This window comes from Acomys minous, assembly GCF_964271855.1.
Source record: "Acomys minous genome assembly, chromosome: 15".
Classification (NCBI taxonomy): Eukaryota; Metazoa; Chordata; class Mammalia; order Rodentia; family Muridae; genus Acomys; species Acomys minous.
In genome coordinates this window covers 80,884,116-80,901,494 of record NC_140497.1, presented here as the reverse complement: position 1 = coordinate 80,901,494, position 17,379 = coordinate 80,884,116, and the positions used below count along the sequence as shown (strand labels likewise).

The 17,379-nt window shown below is 44.0% G+C and overlaps 1 protein-coding gene across 8 annotated transcripts in view; it reads left to right on the top strand.

Moving 5' to 3' along the window:
* WDFY3 (WD repeat and FYVE domain containing 3) overlaps positions 1-17,379 on the top strand; it is a 237,044-nt gene that overhangs the window by 150,308 nt on the left and 69,357 nt on the right. For all 8 annotated transcript variants that reach the window (XM_084759373.1, XM_084759375.1, XM_084759376.1 and 5 more), the window contains 7 exons: positions 1,132-1,243; positions 4,710-4,900; positions 6,097-6,249; positions 9,505-9,578; positions 9,660-9,821; positions 11,338-11,432; positions 16,998-17,118. In XM_084759373.1, the coding sequence (XP_084615499.1) occupies positions 1,132-1,243; positions 4,710-4,900; positions 6,097-6,249; positions 9,505-9,578; positions 9,660-9,821; positions 11,338-11,432; positions 16,998-17,118 (908 nt within the window). The remainder of the gene's footprint in view (positions 1-1,131; positions 1,244-4,709; positions 4,901-6,096; positions 6,250-9,504; positions 9,579-9,659; positions 9,822-11,337; positions 11,433-16,997; positions 17,119-17,379) is intronic.

Below are 17,379 nucleotides of genomic sequence, written 5' to 3'. Positions count from 1 at the left end.
GTAGTTATATTTGCAAGTACCTCTTTCTGTTGCATTTTCTTAGTTCTATTCTGGGACCGTATTTAGCTTATTTGTCTTTTTCATATTTCCACCCTCGATATCATTTATATTTGGTTTATTTTGCTCCTAATTTAGACCAAACATATTTAGATACTTAGCTTAATTGGGAAAGTTAGTTCGTGCTGACAGGTTATATTTCAGCCATGTGTGAGGCTCAGCCTTAGAACACTTACCTGCCACACACCAAGGCCCTGGGTGTGATCTCAGCTCCACAAAAAGCTAATTAAGCAGTTGAACCTTACAGCAATGAGGAACACAAGTGTGGATTTTGTTTGGGAATCTATTTGGTTGGCTGCTTAGCTTCGGACTTTCTGAGACAAGTAGCCCTAGTTGGCCTTGGGTAGCCAGCCAGTCCCCGTCCCTGCCTGAATGTCCCAGATGCGCAAAGTCTAAACTTTAGCCACCACACGCATTTTCTATGTCATGGTTGTTGAACTGACATTGTTAAAATGTAAGGAAAGGAAGGCTTATCCCTGCTTCTGGCTCTGTGGTAGTGGAGCCTACTGTGCTTTGTATTTCCTTCATGTTTCATCTGCAATCTTGAACATTCTATACGGATGAAGCGGGTTGGACCTAGAGTGAAACAGAATCATCAGCAATATTCATCTGTGTGGCACCGAGTGATGGGCAGCCGCCAAGCCAAGGAGGTTCACTCAGGAAGACTCTCAGAGCCCTGTGCCAACACCTCTGCCGCCTTTTTCTCCGTAGACTGCGTTTTAAGTTACTTTCATGAAATTTCACACTTTGGAAGTGATTGTCTGATTTAAAAAAAAATTTTTTTTTTCTAAAGAATATTCATACCTTACGTGGTCTGCTAAGTAGGAAACAGAAAGGACTTGTTACCTGTCATAAAAGCGACATCAAGCCAGCTGTGGTGGCACAGGCCTTTAATCTCAGCACAGAGAGAGGCAGAGGCAGGCGGAGTTCGAGGCCAGCCTGGTCTACAGAGCAAGCCCAGGACAGCCAGAGCTACACAGAGGAAGCCTGTCTCAGAAAAAGAAAAACAAAAAGTGATGACAGAATGTCAGGGCATTCTTCTGTGATCACATCCTTTTCCTTCCTGTTCCCCAGTTGGCCATTTCCTCCCACGAGAACGCCACCCCCGTGAAGCTGGTCCACAACGCGGCAGGCCATCTCAATGGGCCAGCGCGCACCATCGGGGCCGCGCTCATCGGCTACTTGGGTGAGTTCAGTTGTCTTTGTTGTTTCAAACTCTGCGTTTACTTTCAAATTTGTATTTCTTTCCTTCATATTCATATAAGGGGCAGGGGAGAGGGATGTTTTAAGTTTATATTTTGAAGCACTTGACCTGGAGTGTTCCCGCCATGTTTACATATTGACACCAAGTTCTTCCTGGCAACTTTAAAAATCATGAGGCTGAGCAGTTCTGTACTAACTGCAAACAGCATGTAGAAACACGTGTGTTAGCTCAGTAGTGGGTTTGCTCCTGTCTTTCTGCTACTTAAAAATGAGCTAAAAGAACTGGGGCTGTAGCTCCATAGCGCCTGTACCCGTGTGCGAGAAGCCCTAGGTGCAGTCCCCAGCACCTCAAGCAACAGGAGGAGCTAAGGGAAGAGCTCCGAGTGGTGACACTGGGTCCAGCTGTAGTGAGTGTCAGAGTTGCTGTGGCCCTAGAGCGCCGTGCTTTCTCTCCTTTAAACAGTTGAGCATTGTGCTTAGGCGGGATCTAAGACACAGTCCAGCCGGGCCTCCTGGCCTTCAGAGCAATGCCTAAAGTGTGTGGTACTGATTGCTGCTTTATTTATTATTATTATTATTATTATTATTATTATTATTATTATTATTACGTATATTTTATTAATTTATTCATATTACATCTCAATTGTTGTTATTATTTTTATTTATAATTTTTTCACATTACACCCCGATTGTAACCCCCTCCCGGATCTCTTCCCGGCCTCACTCTCCCTTCCTCTTCCCCCTTATCCCTGTTCCCTCCTTCTTAGATGACCACACAGTTTTGCTGGTCCAGCGTCTGTGTTGTATCAGTTTGTGCAGTTTTTAGTGACCCGTGATTGTCATATCCTGTGTCTGCTTTTCTTTAAAGATAATACTGCATTATTAAAATAGTCTCCTGTTTGACAAAGCACGTAGTAGCAGTCCTTTTCTGATTCAACAGATTCTCGGGGAGTACCACTTTAGGGAGCAGTGATTTACATTCTCACCAGAGCTCCAGCACACTGTGGTGTGGTGGACAGCGATGAATAGAGCATCCGTAGACCAAATTCCAGTCTCTGCTCTCAGTCTTAATGACTCAGGCCAAGCATTTAAACTCCCTGTGCAGTAACACTTACCCTGACAGCCTTAGAAACCTTTTCAAAGTCCAGTGTTCACATGTATTAACATGTTATAAATGCTGCAAAGCCTGTAAACATTAAATTCATATCACTATGTGGGTATATTTATATTGTTTTCTAATTTAATTAAAATATAATTATATCATTTTTTTCCTCCCTCCTACCTCTTTCAAGTCTTAGCAACATTCCCCTCCTTGCTTCCCAAATTCACACCTATTCTCTATTAACCACTGTTGCTACATATTCATGCAAATGAACCAACTTACGAATATAACCTGCTGAGTCCGTTCAGCTGCCTGCCTGCGTATGTTTTTAAAGCTGACCACTTGGTATTGGAAAGCCAATAGCATCCGTGGTAGAGACTGATTCCCCCTCTCTGGGCAGTTGTTAATTGCCTGTCGCTCTTCGTCAAGGGGTGGGGCCTCATGAGATTTTTCCTCCGTCTACATTAGCATGTCAACTTTGGTTGGGATTGCTCGGGGCTTTAGGCCATCGTGTGGTTGAGATTTCATGATCGTAGCCTCCCTGTCACTTCTAAGAGACAAAATTCCACAGCAGCTGCACTGCTCTACTGGGTCTTACATTCTTCCACCCCCTCTTCCACTACGTTCCCTGAGAGATGAGGCGCGTGGGGCTGGGTACTGCAGGATCAGTTGATCTTCATTTTGACCAGTCATGGCTTTCCATAATGGTTTCCTGCTGCTGCAGAAATAAGCCTTGATGAGGAGTGAGATCTACTATTATCTGTGTGTATAAAGATAAATATTCAGAATGAAATTAAGAACTTTAGGAGGCCCCTCCTCCCATTCACAGCCTTATCAGGCACATGTAAATGGCTAGGCCTGCAGGACCAGGCATGATTTCCCTTCTGTTTAGTGGACCTTGAATCCAATTAGGCAGCTGTTGGTTACTACAAGATACAAGTGCCACTATTGCACCTTTAGGGATAGCTTGGGATGGAACTTAGGTGCCATACCTGGCTAGGACTCTTTCTTTTTTTTAATGATTTATTTATTTTTTATTGTATGTGCATTGGTGTTTTGCCTGCATGTATGTCTGTGTGAGGGTGTCAGCTCTTGGAGTTTCAGACAGTCGTGAGCTACCATGTGGGTGCTGGGAACTGAACCCGGGTCCTTTGGAAGACCAGTCAGTGCTCTTAACTGCTGAGCCATCTCTCCAGCCCCTGGCTAGGACTCTTGATGGCTTTCCTCCCTTAGCAGCTTGCATATGACCTTCTAGGACTATGAAAACTAGTCCTCAGGGAAGGAGGCGTCTAAATCAGTTCCAGATTAAATCCTCAAGTCCTGTATCTAAAGTGTGAGGTGTTTGTAGCAATAGGGAGGCAACCAAGGGCTGTAGCAATAGGCTCTTGGTTTTGGGAGTGTTGTGGACTCCCCCGACCAAGAACTTGAAAAGTGTCCCATGCCTGGTAGTAGGTGGGTGTTTGTTAGTTTGTGGGGGCTGTATTGTCACCCCATATGACATCATATCATTTGAAGTGTGTGTGTGTGTGTGTGTGTTTGTGGGAGTGCGCGCATGCACAACTTTGCCTAATTATACAATAATGATTCTGTCTGTCTTTTATGGTGTGGCTAATCTCAAGCCCCTGGCCTCAAGTGGTCTTCTTCTATCCTTCTTAGAAATAGGAATTATAGTTCCCAACTACTTTTATTTTAATTTTTAAATTTTTAATCATGTGTATATGCGGGAGGTAAGGTGCACATATGCGCAGGTACCCTCAGAGACTGGTCACATTACATCCCCTGGAACTGGTGCTATATATAGGAGTTTGTGAGCCACCTAATATGAGTGCTGAGCATTGGACTCACGTCCTCTGGAAGCATAGACTGCACCCTTAATGGCTGAGCCATGTCTCCAGCCTCTACTTCTATATTTTTAACAACTCTGTCCTGAAGAGCAGGCAAGTAACATTCGCCCAGAGCATTAATAAATGCTTCAAATGCAGAAGCACCATGCCTGAACTCCATTCAAGTGTCCCCAAGTATGTTCCCAGCAGAAGCTAGTAGGCACTCTGACTTAGGTCCGCTAACACTCCTGTGAGCTCTGTGCATCTGCCAGTCTCTTGCCCAGCTCCATGTACTGTATAGCCGATGCTTACTCTAGATACATTCGCTATTCTCTTCTCACACGTTTCTGGGAATTTGTAAATTAACACTTAATTGCCTTCTCCCAAACTCTTCCTTTGCTTTTTTTTTTTTTTTTTAAAGGAATGGAATGTTTGAGTACAAGCAAACTGCTTGACACGGCTTGCTCAATTCTTGCTCACGTGGTTAATTTATTTTATTTATTTTTCGCTCTCTTTTTAATCAGGAGTAAGAACGTTTGTCCCTAAGCCTGTTGCCACTACTTTGCAGTACATTGGAGGAGCTGCAGCCATCCTAGGCCTGGTGGCCATGGCCTCCGATGTGGAAGGGTTATATGCTGCAGTCAAGGCCCTGGTGTGTGTGGTTAAGAGTAACCCGCTAGCCAGTAAGGAAATGGAAAGAATCAAGGGTTACCAGGTTCGTATCCGTAAGGCTTTGCTTTCACTTTACTTTATACCAAATAATCGAATTTTCATTATTCTTATTTTTTTTAAAACTCTGCATGAGTTATATTGTCCAAGTAAAGTTAAAAGCCATCAGCTTGTATTAAAAACACACACAAACAAAAAAATACATCACGTGAGAAATGTGGGTTGTTGGGAGTTAAAAGCCATCAGCTTGTATTAAAAACACACACAAACAAAAAAATACATCACGTGAGAAATGTGGGTTGTTGGGTTTTTTTTGTTTTGTTTTGTTTTGTTTTTTGAGACGGTTTCTCTGTGTTGTCTTGGCTGTCCTAGACTCACTTTGTAGACCAGGCTGGCCTCGAACTCAAAACGATCCACCTGCCTCTGCCTCCTGAGTGTTGGGATTAAAGGCGTGCACCACCACACTCGGCTCTAATTTTGGTTTTGGTTTCTTAAGTTGTCGTGTCTGGGCCCCCCCCCCCCCCCCCGCTTCCCTCGGTCTCACGTGTTCTGCAGACTGAATTGTTTCAGCCAGCTTTGACCATCTCATGCACTGGACCCTCACGTCCTAAGGACCAATTCCGGGACCTCGGTTAGCTCTCCATGTGCACCTCATAAGATTATGCTGCTCTCGCACACCTGCTCCAGGCTGAGATCAGCTCGGAGATGTAGTTCACTCCTGGCGTGCATGCTGTGCCTACAGCTATTAGATAGTGTGGTGGTTAGGGGCTAATACAGGCAATGTCTGGACAGAGTTCCTAAATAAGATCTCTTTTTGGTCTTCTTTGGACTCAATCTGTACATTTAAAACCTATGGACAAAGGAGCCAACCATATTTCAGCTCAGTTTGCTTGCTCAGACATTCTTTCTCTTTATGTAGGAGACAAGGAAGTGAAATTGGATCATATTAGCCCCTGCCTGATGAGACTCGATTGACGATATAACTAAATTCTCACCTTTTTTTTTTTTTTGGGTGTGACTCCCTAACACTTCACACCCCTTCATCTTTAGATCCCTTATTGACTCAAATGATGGGAAACCACTCTACACTGAACATAGCACATCCCCAGTAGTTCATTTCACCCACCTGCCGTAATGCCATGATCAAGAACTTATCAAAGAATTAACCCATTGACTCTGGCCGGGGCTCACTGTGAGGTGCGCACGGTCTGTCAAGACGCCTGCTCTGTTTCTCTCCTCCAGTTGCTGGCGATGCTGCTTAAGAAGAAGCGCTCCCTTCTCAACAGCCACATCCTCCACCTCACGTTCTCCTTGGTGGGGACGGTGGACAGCGGCCACGAGACATCCATTATTCCCAACTCCACTGCTTTCCAGGACCTGCTTTGTGATTTTGAAGTAAGTATACACACTAGCTGGAGATGTAAAGTTGATGGATACGTCCCTGTTTCCTCACTATGACAGGGCTTAATTTCATGCTGACCGTACCAGTGCCTTTTAGTAAAACAGAAGAAGAGTTATGTTTTCTTTCCTCCAAATGTACCCTGCTCTGCAAATGGTACAGCAATTAAATGCATAATTCATATGCTGAGCTGCCCATCTCCAGTGGCCAGGCATGGCAAGAGGGAGGCGTTCCATTAAAGAGTTAGGATAGAAACATTTCCACGATAAATAGAATCTAGACATGCCATTTGGGTTATCAGCAGCTGTGTAGTAACAAGGTTTCAGCCAGGTGGTGGTGGTGGTGCACACCTTTAATCCCAACCCTCGGGAGGCAGAGGCAAGTAGATCTGAGTTCAAGGCCAGCCTGGTCTACAAAGGGTGTCCAAGACAGCCATACTACACAAACAAAACCCTGTCTGGAAAAACAAAAAAACAGAATTTTTGTTTCTTCTGTCTTACTACCCTTAGCATTCTCTGCCATTCTCTCTCTCTTTTTTTTTTCTTTAAGATTTATTTATTTATCATGTATACAGTGTTGCCTGCATGTACACCTGCAGGCCAGAAGAGGACACCAGATCACATTATAGATGGTTGTGAGCCACCATGTGGTTGCTGGGAATTGAACTCAGGACCTTTGGAAGAGCAGTCGGTGCTCTTAACCTCTGAGCCATCTCTCCAGCCCTCTCTGCCCTTCTTTCGGCACACCACATGCTCACGGCCTTTGCTCATCAAGCCTCTCTTTACACTGCATAATCTTTTAGTGACTGTGTACTAAGTGTTCCTGACACATTCCTTGGGAATAGCAGGGTCTCTGGGCATCAGGAAGGCAGAGCCTGTGTCTGTACCACCCAGGGCGGTCCCAGGACCTCCTGATGGCAGGCAAAGGTGACACTAAGTCCCAACTCTTCTTTATCATGATTCCTACAGTGTTTCATCCAGCAAACAGTGGGCTCACACTACTTTAACTAAATGTGTTTGTAGAGCTTATTCACAGCTTCCTTGCATCTGTGCCCAGTGCTTAGCATTTCCCACACCCAGCACGTGGAATTGCTCTCCTCGTACAGCGCCAACATCTTTTGCCAGTTCGCAGGCATCAGCACCTTGGTCCTTTTACCCACCTCACTGCTCTTAATATGGTTCCGCCTCCATGACGTTTTCATGTAAGAACTTGCATCTCCTTGCTCTCTTTTGTCCTTTTATCTTCCCTGGGCTCCCACTAACCCGCAGCCCCAGGCCTGAGTCCACGTTGACCTGCCAACATCTGTCCTTAACCTCAGCATCTCAATTCAAGACTTCTGACTTCTCGCTCAGTGTTTCTGTTGGTGTACCCTAGCGATGCCTTAGCTGAACTCGACAGCCATGCCTGAGTTAGCACTTCCTTCTCACTGCTCTGCTTCTGCTAATAGCACCACTGTTCAGCAGGATTGAAATTATGAGATCAGCTTCCTCCTTCCTCCTGTCTAATAGCAGTCCGGTGTGAAACCCTGCAGACCTCACTCTCGCTTTCTGCACTTTCTGCCTCCACTGCATCCTAATGAGGCTTTATCACCGTTCCACTTACATACTGGGATAACTGTAACTTCTGTCTTTCTTCCTGTTTTGCTGTCCACCTGGGAGATCGCATTCCTTTGTAAGGGCATAATTATATAATGTCTTCAAGAATTTGTAGCGCTCTCCCCTTTTCTACACGATAACGTATACATTTCTTCGTTTTCAAAGCTCCTACTTTTCAGATGTCTTCAATGAAGGTGATGATGGTCATCATCATCATCACCATCATCATTATTTGAGACAGGGTCTCACTGTATAACCCCCATCTGGCCTGGAAATTACTATGTAGACCAGGGTGGCTTCGGAGTCACGGAGATCTGCCCGCCTCTGCCTCCCGATTTCTGGGATTAAAGGTGTATGCCCTGACCCTCCTTTCATTGAGCCAAGCACTACATTACTTGCAAAAGATACAGAAACAAAAATAAAACACACAGCCCATGTCTCCAGGCCACTAGTCCACTAGAAGAGAAAAAACAAAGAAATAAATAAGTAAATATTTGTGAAAGCTCAAAGTTAAAAAGGCTGCATGTAGTAGGATGACAAAAATTAAAACAACCTAAGCCTGCCTGACTGTTTTTCCTGGGAATTTCCTTTGGTTTCAATTTGGTGATTAACATTTAATATACAAATTTAGCTGAATACCAAATTTTGGCTCCATTTCACAATACCTATATACTCTGTGGCCTCCTGGAACATCTTTTATTACCAAGCCACAGAGTTATAAATAATTCTTCTCCCTTTTAGAAATAGCCATTTTACAAATATAAGTTAAATAACAGCATACAAACATTTTCTTTATTTTTCTAGAATCTAAGGTAACGTAGTTTATCTTTGAAGAATATTATACTTTGTCTATTTCTTCTTTCCCATTCTTGTGTTGATTTTACACATTTTGTTATAATCTCAAAATAGTTTGTATTATTTTTTGCTTTAAATGATCAATTATTTTTAAATGCAACTTAAAAATCTTTATATTTGCCTGCACATATGGTATTTACAACTCTTTATCTCTTTAGAATTTTTTAAAAAGTGTCTTGGTGTCTGTGTGTAGTACCCAAGGAGGCTAGAATATGCTTTTCGGATCCCTAGTGCTGGAGTTCTGGGCAGTTGTCACATGTGATTGGGTGCTGGGGACTGAAGTCATCCCCTCTGAAGAGCAGCCTGGGCTCTCAGGCTGAGCCTCCTCTGCTGCTTGATGACACAGTCTTTGTAACTGTGGACCTGTCCTGCACTGGGGTCACTTCTCTTTAAAGGTCACATAGCAGAGAGCTACTGGCAAGGAAATCCCATCTAAAGGAGGTGTTTTCCTCCCCCCTACCCCCATTTTTTTTTTTGTTTGTTTCTGGAAAGATGCTTTTGCATGGAATGCACTTCTGCTTGGTCATTTTCATTTTCCACACTTTAAAAAATGCCATTGATGATGATCATCTTTCCGTGATGTTCCTAAATATGTAGAACGTTTATGATAGATTTTAAACGCATGCTGTGTCCATTTTCTGTAGGTTGGGTCTGTTTATAGTGATTGACTTTTCTCCTGCTGGGTCCCGTTGATTACGGTATACAACCGAAGTGTGTCCCCTGTGCTGTATTTGATCTTGTTGTACTGACAGCGGGCACATGTTCAACCTTAAACGTGCTGTTGTTCACACTTTGTTACAGGTCTGGCTTCACGCACCGTATGAACTTCATCTGTCTCTGTTTGAACACTTCATCGAGCTGCTCACAGAGTCCAGGTACTAGCCGGTGCTCAGGTAGTCAGCTGTTATAGGAGAGAGCGCCACCTTACAGCGTGTTAAACCGTCCTTCTCTTACAGCGAGGCTTCCAAGAATGCCAAGCTAATGAGGGAATTCCAGCTCATCCCCAAGCTGCTCCTGACTCTCCGAGACATGTCCTTGTCCCAGCCGACCATCGCTGCTATTAGTAACGTGCTGAGCTTCCTGCTGCAGGGCTTTCCCAGCAGCAATGATCTGCTCAGGTAGGTTGTCGCTTGGTTGACTGAGCCAGTGGAGGGGAATGGAATTGGGCCCTGTGGTCCCTGTGCTGGATGCCAGCTGCGATGTCAGCAGCATACAAGTAAGGCATGGGAAGATTGCGGTAACCTAGATACAAGGTTTCAGGATAGGAGTTGTCAGTCTGCATCCTTACTCCTACAGGCCTGTTAATCCTCAAGGGTGTGTGCCACACACATGCAAACTGGCTCCCGCTTTCCTCTTTGCTCCCTGGCACTCAAAACCAGATGGTACTTTATTGTTGAATACTTAAATGTCTCATGTAAAGTGGAGTATTATGTTGTTCAAGTAAGAAACGGGGTTTAGACTAACTGAAGAGAGATGGCTCAGTGGGTAAGAGCACTTGCTTTGCAACTATGAGGACCTAAGTGAGCACCCACAGAGCAAGCCAGGTGTGCCTTAACCCCATCTATGTGGGCAGAGACACAGAAGGCTCACTGGGCCTTACTGGCTATCAGCCCAGCTTACAGACAGGAGTCCTGAGTTCCAGTAGAGACCCTGCCTCAAAAGAACAAGCCAGTATGGTTCTCGGGCCTACACACACACACACACACACACACACACACTTATACCGAAGTCATATACCTCTCTTGTGCACATGCATACTATGGGTGATAATTTTTCTTTTTCTTTTTTTAACACAAAGGAAGTGTGGAGCCTTTCCTTTTTTTTCCTGGAGTCCCTGCAGAAAGCTGTTTTACTTTTTTAACCTTATAACATTTTTGGGTTTTGTTTGTTTGTTTTGTTTTACTTTTCCAGACAGGGTTTCTCTGTACAGCTTTGGCTGTCCTGGAATTCACTCTGTAGACCAGGCTGGCCTCAAACTCAGCGATCTGCCTGCCTCCCAAGTGTTGGGATTAAAGGCGTTCGCACCACCGCCTGGCCCAGTGACTGTTATTACCATTGTTTATTTAGAATCCATCCTGCCGTATGATCACAGATGAAATTATCACCATCTTTTTAACTTTTCAATTTTTTCTGTATAACAAAGAAACAAGGTCCTAGAGAACTTCTGCTACTTATCTCACGTCACATGGTTAAGAAAAGTCAGTCTGCGTGCGTGCGTGTGTGCGTGCGTGCATGCGTGAGTGAGTGCGTGCGTGCGTGCGTGCGTGCGTGCGTGCATGTCCTAGCGTCGTTTCTAAAACCCGAGTCCTCCATCATTAGGCCTCACTGTGCATTCACACAGATAACTGCCAAAGCGTTTTAACTTCATCAGTCATGCTGTTCAGCTTAGGCCACGCAGGTTAGCGCGCTAAAGAGTCCATGCTTCTGAAAACCTGGATTCTCCCTGGACTTTAGAGACATCATTGTATGATGTCATTAGGTGTGCGGGCCAAGAGGAAGGAAACTGAATACAGTTACCTCAAGTGCCGCAGAAACCAAACAGAAATGTGTGTGTGTTTGTTTTCTCATTTCTTTGTATTTTGTGATTTCTGGAAAAGAAAACTGAGAACTTTTTATTCTCTTCTCCATTTAAAGGTTTGGCCAGTTCATCTCTTCTACTTTGCCAACCTTTGCAGTTTGTGAGAAATTCGTAGTTATGGAAATAAATACTGAAGAGAAACCTGACACTGGTGAGTTGACCAAAGAAAAAAGTCAGCTAGTAAGTCTGCCCACCATATGACACAAATTAGACTGAATTATATGTGAAAATATTATATAACTTTTCTCCTCATTTTTTTTTGGCCTTTTCTGGTACATTTATCCTATATCCAATCTATACAATACGCAAAAGTGTAGGGTGTCCTAAAAACTTGAAGGGTATGAAATCTCTCCTGATTTTAGATTCGTGGTAGTACACTTCTAGTGTAATTGAAATTACTTGATTTTTAACATTTTGTCTGTTGCTAGTATCATTTCTCTGTTAAGTAAACTATTCAGTAGTCATTGAGAGAAACACCTTTTTACTGGGGTCAGTTTATGTAAGTTTCACCAAAAATAATATACTAGTTGTGAGTCCCTGAGTCTATGAACGAGTAATGTTTAACTTGTTTGGTATCTTCTTACCTGAAGACACACGGGCCTTTTAAAGCCATTTGTGGTTTTGGCTGCATGATTGAGAAGCGTTGAAAGCTTCCATCTTTCCTTCTCACATTGTTCTTCTCAGCATGCCTGCATTCTACATCTGTGGACCTAAGGAGTGTTCTGGAAAAATACTGCATTGTATCTGTCATCTGCGACTTCACTATTCTCACTGTTCCTTAATTAGTACAACTGTTTATATGGCATTTACGCAGTGTTAGGTGCTATAGATAAAGGTGATTTCGGGTTTGAAGCTTTGTGTTGATGACATGCAAATGTGTCACCATTGTGTGGTAGGGAAGACCTTGAGCATCTCTGGATGTTGGTGTCTGCGAGGGTCCAGAGACACTGAGAGTGCCCGTTCGTTGTTCCCATAGCGTCACCACTGCTCTTGCCCTATTGCATAAGCAGAAAATTATTGTGCTTCCTGTCAGCTTCTGACAGACAGGAATGCTGCAAGCCACAGTGCACTGCAGACATGCGCGGCACGCTTGCCCTGCTCAACTCCCTATTGACAGCTTGTTTGAAGCCACCGTGATAGACATCACTGGCCAAGCATTTGTTATATGTTCTGTCTGATCTCACAACAGCCCTATGCTGTGGCTACTGCTACCTCAGTTTTAGGAGGAAAGAAACTGCCACTCACCCAAACATAACTGAGAGGAAATTACCCAAGGTCATCACTGTATTCGAACCAAGGTAGCACAAAACAACATAAGTTCTTTGGGTTTCTTTGAAATTGAAAATAGGTTTTTAAATATAGTAAATTCCATGTACAGTTCCCCTCTCCCAAACCGTCCCAGGCCCTCCCCACCTTCCCACCCACCCACCCACCCAAATTCACCCCCAATCTTTCTACTTCTCAGAATATAAACAAACCAAAATGGACAAAACAAACAATAAAAAAGAGCCAGAGAGGAAGCACGAGAAACACATGCAGATGCTGAGACACGCACAGCGACACGCACACTGACATGCACACAGACACGCATACAGACACACACACTGATATGCACACTGGCACGCACACTGACACGCACAGAAAATCACGATGTAGAAGCAAAAGGTCTGTGAGGGAAAAAATAAACCAGAACAATGCACAAAGCATTATGAGGCCAAAAAACAAACAAACAAACAAACAAACAAAATACCCTTCAAAAATACAATTACCATTGAGTTCGGTTTGTGTTGGCTCCCTCCTGCTGGGCATAGGGCCTGCCCTTAAGTGTGGTATCTCCCATGAGACTCCAATGGAGAAAGCTAAGTTTTCCTTTGCAGTCAGTTGTCAGTTGGAGAAGGCTTCTGGGTTAGGGATGGAGGGTTGCTCGTACTTCTCCTCTCACTGCTGGGAGCGTCAGTCGTAGGCCTGTGCAGGCCCTGTGCGTGTGGCCACAGTCTCTGAGCTCATATATGTGTCAGTTCTGTTGTGTCTAGAAAGCCTTCTTTTCTTGGTGCCCTTCATCCCCTTGTGGTTCTTACAGACTTTCTGCTGCCTTATCCCTAGAGTTCCTTAACCCTGAGGGGAGGAATTTGGAGATTTAGGACTAAGGATTCCAAGACCCTTCACTGTGGAGGAACACTGAGTGGATGTAACAACTGTCAATAAAGCGCTGTTTAGCCAATCAGCTGGGCAGGAGGAGGAGTGGAAGGCGGGACCTCCTGGAGGAGAGGGATGAAGATTGTCTGTTAGGAGCACAGAGAAACAGTTGACTGCGCAGGAAGAGGAAGGGAGTATGGCCGGAGGAGCATCTTAGTGGCAGATTGCTGGGGTATATGTATGTTATATCAGTTTAGAGTAGTTTGTTCACCTTAGTTTAGGAGAAGATTTGTATTAGTTTAATTACTGCTCCACGTTGTGCTGGCAGCTTTAAAGTACGCTTCAGTCTTTTATTAGCAATCTTAGGCCGAACCGATACATTTTTACTGTAACACTTCACTCGCTGCCCATTCTTAAGTTGTGAATCTCTTTCTCTGTTCCCACCTACCACAGGAGGACTCTGCTCTGATGGTGGCGGAGGAAAACACTGATGTGTGAGCGTAGCAGAGTGTTGGTCATTTCACTGCCACATTCCTTTAGCAGAACAGGTTGTCTCGGTTTCCCCCCCTGGCTTTGTGGCCCATCTAGTTCAGGTTCCTGGCCACCTGGGCAGGTCGGGGCATAGCTTCCATCTCATGGAGTGGGCCTTAAATGCAAGCAGATAGTGGGTGGTTACTGCTGCAACTGTCTCTGCGCCAGCACATCTTGCAGACAGGCTACCATGGTGGATCACAGAGTTTGTGGCTAGCTTGGTGTTTACCTTTCTCCTCTAGTGGTGTGCAGAGTACCTACCTGTACTCTGTACCAGTAGTCAGCAGAGGTGAAGGCTCAAGGCAGGCATCAGCTTGATTTTTTTTTTTTTCTCCATGTTCAGTGAGTTATGTAGGTGTTGTCTTCAATGAAAGGGCCCTACCATTAGTTATGGAGATCAACCAGTAATCTTGGCATTTGACTGGGTTGTTTGGGGGTTTCCATGACGTGCTTTTGAACGACAACAACTTTTAAAATATAACCCATTTTTAGCACTGTAGGTTTCACTCGGTGGTGAGAGACCTAGTTGGGGCTTCGTTTCCCCTGTCATATTCTGGGTCTAATGGAAATTTCTCTCATATATGTATGTATATTTTAAGGAGCTTCTACTGTGTTAGGTTTCCATATGCATCATCAAATGGCCCTTTGTTTTAGCTGTCCCTCGCCATATTCCCTTCCCCATCGCACTCCTCCCTCCCCCTCCCCATCCGATCCTGTTCCACGTCTTCCCTCCTCCCTCTCCCCCTCTGGCACCCCTCACCCCTGGTGCATCAGGAGGGATCTCCCTCAGAGGTGGAAAGAAAAGCTTGTAACAGCCCAGCACATGTAAAGGTTATTTATAAGCTCTGCAGTAACATAAGCTGAGGAAACATCAATTAGAAAATGAAAATGCTCCAAACGTTGTTGGAAATAACATAACAATTTTATCCCAGTTATACAAATGATGCAGGAAAAATATCACTGCATCCTCTGTTTTGTAGCCCTTCAAATCAGTAACCACAGTAGCATTGTGGTTGGTTATCTATTTAGAAGCCAGATCGACTGGGCTGTTCTTGTCATCACCTTGTGCCATTTGAAAGAATAGCTTGTAGAAAACATCCATTACCTGTTCCCCACAAAATTGTATTGAATATGATATGATACCCCCCACAAAATAAACACAGTAAATAAAAACAGTATGTGATGGAGTAATGAGCTGTAGAAAACCTCAGTGGGAACGTTAGCCTGGAAGCTTCTCTCAGATGGAGCTTAGGGTTTTAAGCTATATTTGAAAACCAGGGGACACCGAGTTATTAGAAAGTTAAAAAAAAAAAAGATTAGTAAGAATTTTTTGAGAGTTTTAATTTTCTGTGTATATTGTCAGTTTATAGGAAGTGATTCTTACAGCATTAGCTTCGTGGTACCCTTTTGCTCATACTTTTATTTGCTTAGAAGAGGGATTCTTGAGTCCCCTTTTGTTAACTTGAAGCATTATAATGAGTGAAGCAATAAATTCACTTTTTTTTTTCCCCAGGGAGAGTGGGAGTCAGGGACTCTCACTTTGTATCTCTGGCTCTCCAAACCTGGTACATAAGCCAGGTTGCCTCTTACTTCGAGAGCTGGGATTAAAGGAGGCAACACTATACCCAGATAAACTCACTGTTTTTTGTTTTTTCACTCTGTAGCCCTGGCTGGCCTGGAATTCACTTTACAGATGTGACTGGGCTTGAGCTCACAGATGCCTGCCTGCCTCTGCCTCGAGAGTGCTAGTTTAAAAGCCAGCTAAATCCACATTTCAAGGCCACAAACCAAATAAGTAGGAGCATAAAACCACAGTGGAGTTTAGGTTCGGCCTCAATGCTAGCAGAAATGGAAGTGTGGGAGTGAGCAGCCACACAGCTTTCCCATGGTGCAGCACACCTGGCACTGTGGGCTTCTGGGAGCACTCCACGAGGGCCTCTGAGCCAGTCCTGCTGTGCTTTTGTCCAGCTTCTTCTCTGCTTTTGTGTGGACTGTGCCTCGTTCCGAGATATACAATGCCACTTTGCTTTATGTCCTGTATTTGTTGAATAAACTAGTGATTCCTATTTTCAAACTTTAAAATATAGTCTCAATACAAAACATGGCTCTCATCACAAAGAGACTAAGTGAAAGTTTGTTCTTGAGGCAATAACGAGTGACCATGGCCTGGGGACATAGGTCCACACTTCCCCCAGAGGACATGCTTCAATGTAGAAATGTTTCATGGAGGTTTTATAGTAACAGAACAAAAGCAAGTGAATTTTTTCAGATACACCAGTGGAAGCCTTGGGTAGCAGGAGAACATCTGCGACAGGGTCAGAGGTCATCTTGAGGATTCTCTTGAACTGTGGCTGGGTAAAGCTAGTGGGATGCTGAGTTCATTCATTTCAGATAGCTACAAAGGCCTTAGAAGATCTGCAACAGTCCGAGCCTTCATAATTGGGAAGTTCAGCCGCATGTATCGACACTTTAACATGGGTGTTGCCTGTTCTAGGACCTTGAGTCCACAGCACTACAGTTACCTGTGTTTTTAAAGAAAGAGGAAGTTGAGGGCCTGCCTGGGAAACTGAGGTTCTAAAGGAGCAATTGTTTTTATTTATACAGGTGATTTTGTTTTGTTTTTGTTTTTGTTTTATTTTTTCAAGGCAGGGTTTCTCTGTGTAGCCTTTTCTGTCCTAGACTCGCTTTGTAGACCAGGCTGGCCTCGAACTCACAGTGATCCACCTGCCTCTGCCTCCTGAGTGCTGGGATTAAAGGCGTATGCCACCACGCCCGGCTTATTTTTACAGTTTTAATCGATGGTTTCCTCCTGTTGAGGAAGAGAAGAAAATGTTAGCTAATATAAAGAGGACAAAAGTCTTCATTGTCGTATTGGAGGTATAATTGAACAATTGTCAGGGCTCTAAAGAGAAATTTATCTTGTTCATTTTCTTGTCTGCTATAGTGGAAAGCCCTTCTTTAAAAAAAAAAAGTTTCCCTGGAGATTTCAGAGAGGCAGGTTGTTTTATCTGTTACCTCTGAGGTATTTAATGTGTATGTTTCCTTTCAGGGGCAGAAGAAGAGTTTGGCGGTCTTGTGTCTGCTAACCTTATACTTTTGAGGAACAGGCTGTTAGACATCTTGCTAAAGCTCATTTATACATCTAAAGAAAAGACAAGCATTAACGTGCAGTAAGTGAAACCTCTTTTAGAATTGCTAGTCCTAGCCAGGCTGTGATGGATGCACATCTTTAACGCCAGCACTTGGGAGGCAGAGGCAGGTGCATCTCTGTAAGTTCAAGGCCAGCCTGTACGTAGTGAATTCTAGGACAACCAGGGCTATATAGTGAACAAGAAAGAAGGAAGGAAGGAAAAGAAAAGAAAAGAAAGAAAGAGGACAAAAGAAAGAGAAATGACAGTCCTGTATGCTGTTACGGGTCACTTCCTGTCAAG